Source organism: Vigna radiata, unplaced genomic scaffold, assembly GCF_000741045.1.
Source record: "Vigna radiata var. radiata cultivar VC1973A unplaced genomic scaffold, Vradiata_ver6 scaffold_70, whole genome shotgun sequence".
Classification (NCBI taxonomy): domain Eukaryota; kingdom Viridiplantae; phylum Streptophyta; class Magnoliopsida; order Fabales; family Fabaceae; genus Vigna; species Vigna radiata.
Window position 1 is genome coordinate 243,255 of NW_014542367.1, and position 3,741 is coordinate 246,995.

A 3,741-nucleotide genomic window follows, 5' to 3' on the forward strand; every position below is an offset into this window, starting at 1 on the left:
ATCAATCTTGACAAGTTCACAATTTTAGAATTTTATAAAGAAATCGTCCTCAATCATAGTGATTTTAATTTAGAAGTATAATTAAGACTCCATATGTAGACTATAAATTTTAAGTCAATAACTTATTTTTGTAATTTATGGGTAAACTATACCATTTTTTAAATTTTTCCTTACTTTTACTTAGATTGATCATAATTAGTTTTTTCATTCTTTTTTTTTGTTATATATATTTTTTTTATTAAAATTATCAATTAAAGGATTAATATTATGGTTCACAATATAAAGTAATATACTCTGACTGTGATGTTATAAAACTTCATATTTAATAAGTGAATGACAATTATAATACTGGAAGTGGGACTAATCTTTATCCAATAGACCAAATATAATCTGTGACCCAAAAAATAAAAATAAAAATAAAAAGAAATTTCACTATGAGTAATTTTAAAAGTTTAACAAAAGGGGCATGCATAAAACTGATGAAAATATTAGAAAAAAAAAACACGATAGCTATAAGATTAATAATAATAGCAGAAGAAAGGGTAGAAAGGCATCATAGGTATTTCCAATAAAGCATGGGGCCATGGAATTAACTATTATTACATCAAAAATGGAAGTTGGGATGAGGGAATATTGTGTCACCTAAGCCAATATGAAGTTGCATTTGTCATAGCCTGTGCAAAACCATGCGTTTCATGAAACAAAATAAACAAAAGTTAGTGTACTTATACTTAATATTAGCCCACGGAATCAAATTCAAGTTATACGACTCTCACTTAATGAAATGTGTATTTAAAATAAAGGTTTAATTAGTAATTTTTGGTTCCTTTATTTTTAATTCATTTTAGTTTTTAAATTTATTTTAACTTAATTAGATTTTTTCTTTAAAATATCTAGTTAATTTATTTAAAAAAAAACTTATAAATTTTTCATTAAATTAATATTAACACCGTTTAAAAATATCATTTGTCAAAATTTAAATATATTATGTTTCAAAATCAAAATATATTAAATAAAATACGACTCGAATTTCAATATTTAAAAGACCTAAATTTTGATATATAACCCTTTTAAACATTATTAACATTAATTTATCATAAGTTATCACAATAAACTTTTTACAAAAATATAAACTCAATTAAAAAAATATAATAACTAAAACAAATCAAACACCCAAAAATATATGAAAATTCAATTTACTAATTAAACTCAAAACAACACAAATGACATGTTTTTGTCATCAAAGATGCAATGCCAAATATACGACAAAACTTAGATTTTCAATTAAATTTTGTCACTCATTTATCCACTTTCATATTTAAGATTTGTTTATAATTATTATATATATATATATATATATATATATATATATATATATATATATATATTATTTCACGAATTTTTCGAGAAGATTTATCGAAAAATACAATATTAATAAAACTTAAGTTAAACTTACATAAAAATTAGCATTAATTTTAATTTAAAGCAATAAATTTATAAATCATATTTTATATATTATTTATTTTTATTAGTTTTACTAAATATAAAATTTACACTCGTAGTTAAATATCTAATATGCTTTTAATCTTATTTTGTGATAAGGAAACATTGAATTAAAAAGTTAATAAATTGGATAATAAACAGAAATTAAAACAGTTTAATAAAAAAGAGTTAAATATAGGAATCGTTTAAAACCAAGTTATGTTATCTTAAAATTTTAAAAATAATGAGTAAACAAATCTTCTTTTAAAAAAACTATTATTATATAAAAATAGGAAATATCATATTTAACTATTCTAATCTTTTAACAAAAAAATCGAATTATAAGCTAACTATACGACAAATTTATTCACTTGGACAATATGTAGTATAAAAATTATTCAAAATTTATCGGTAAAATATGCTTTTATCACTTTAATATGCAAAATTTTGGTTTCATTTTGTCAAAAAAAAAATTATCAATATTTTATTCCCAAATTTTAAAACTTGCTGCTTTTAGCTTTATAAGCATTCCTACCCGAGATTATATGAAGAAAAACTGAAGAATGTGTTTTTCCCAAAGATACTGTTAACTAATGTTTAAGTTAGAAATAATATTTCAGTGAATTTATACATAAACATTTATATAAACCCAAATAACTTTATTTTTTGGATTATACTGATGAAATCCAATTATTAATATTTGTTAGATGGATTATGATATTTTAATAATTTTTTTAATAACTTTTTTACAATATTACTCAAAAGCTGTCGTAAAAAATTGTCTAAAATATTGTTAAAGATTAATTTTCCTTCTTAGATTGCGCAATTACTTACTTGGATCAACAGTGACGAGCATGGCAGTTCCACCAAAGTCACAAGTTCCTCCACCAATCTTAGTGTTCTGCCAGTAACTATTGAAGGCAAAGGAAGCATGAGACAGTAGAGTGTTGGGCTGGAAGCAGAGCCCATTGGGCTGAATTGATTTGCAATCTGCTCCAGACCCACAGGCATAGTCCATGGCCTCCTGAATTATCGGGTCTGGAACTGTGGGCTTTGCCACACACCAAAGGGCGTACTGTGGGGGCTTTCTGCGGTGCGCGGAGGGCGAAGGTGGTGGTGGGAATACCACAGGTGGCAGGTACACCAATGGTGGCGGGCTTAGACTTGGAACACTCTTTGGTGGTCCTGGTAGGCTTGGAGAATGCTTTGGTGGGCTTGAAGAAATATAAGGAGGCGGTGGTGAAGCAACAATGCTTCTTGGGCTTGGGGGCCCATGAGAAGGTTGACTTGGAAGAGGTGAAAATGCTGGGAGATTAGGGTTGCCAATGCCACCTATGCTTGGAGGTGCCAATGTAGGAGCAATGGAAGTTGATGGTGGGAGTGAATTGTAAGGTGGCAAGGGTATGGAAGAAGGAAACCCATATGAATTAAAATCTGAGAACCCAAATGAATCAAATGGTGAATATTTGTTGAAACGTTTTAGAGATTTTACTTTCAGCTTCTTGGAGGATTTAATGAGGGTGTTTTTATGGATTCTGTGACCCCTTATACCTCTTCCATGATACCACGCATCTGGAACACAAGAAAAAGAAAATATTAGGGTTACTACAGTGACCAAAAATGAAGAAAACTATGTTGTGGACTTTACCACACATTGGAAAAAGAGTGGAAGCTAGCATTGAAAAACAAAGAATTGAAATGGTGAGTCTAAGAATTGAATCCATTGTAGAAGAATTGGTATCGGAAGAGAGTGGAGAGGAATTGGTACATGCATTGCAATATAAGGAGTTCTAGTAAAGTGAGAAGGCTTGAAGATGAACTAAAGTTATGATTCTGTGGTTCACTTTAGTTTTGTTGGTGTCACTTTGTGAGATGAGATGAGAAAAATAGCAATGCATGGATTTTGATATTAGAGTGAGTGTTTGTTGTGTGGAATATATGCTTACTTGGACATGAACCTTGATCTTGCTTCTTTGCCACTCAAAGAACTACATGAGATTTTGGGTCATTTTATATATGTGTGTGTAAAACTGGGTGATTAAGCTTCTTCCATTCCGATGCCAAAAAGCATTTTTCATGAAAAATATCATGATGGCGACTTTTTTTCCCTTATCACTCATTGTGTTTGATAAAAGTATAAGTTGAAGATTCGGTTAATATCAGTATTAATAAGAATTATAATTAGCTTAAACATTTTCTATATAAGTGAAGATATATAATTTTATAAAAATAAATATAAATAATTTTATATGGAGTAAG

At 28.0% G+C, this 3,741-nt stretch overlaps 1 protein-coding gene across 1 annotated transcript; it reads right to left on the reverse strand.

Annotated features, from left to right (window-relative positions):
- Window positions 1-480: 480 nt before the first annotated feature.
- On the reverse strand, window positions 481-3,354 carry LOC106779968 (verprolin). Its single transcript, XM_014668187.2, has 3 exons — window positions 3,131-3,354; window positions 2,317-3,054; window positions 481-674 (listed from the first exon to the last, which is right to left on the reverse strand). The coding sequence occupies exons 1-3, from the start codon at window positions 3,204-3,206 to the stop codon at window positions 643-645; spliced, it is 846 nt and encodes a 281-aa protein (XP_014523673.1). The 5' UTR covers window positions 3,207-3,354; the 3' UTR covers window positions 481-642.
- Window positions 3,355-3,741: the final 387 nt, after the last annotated feature.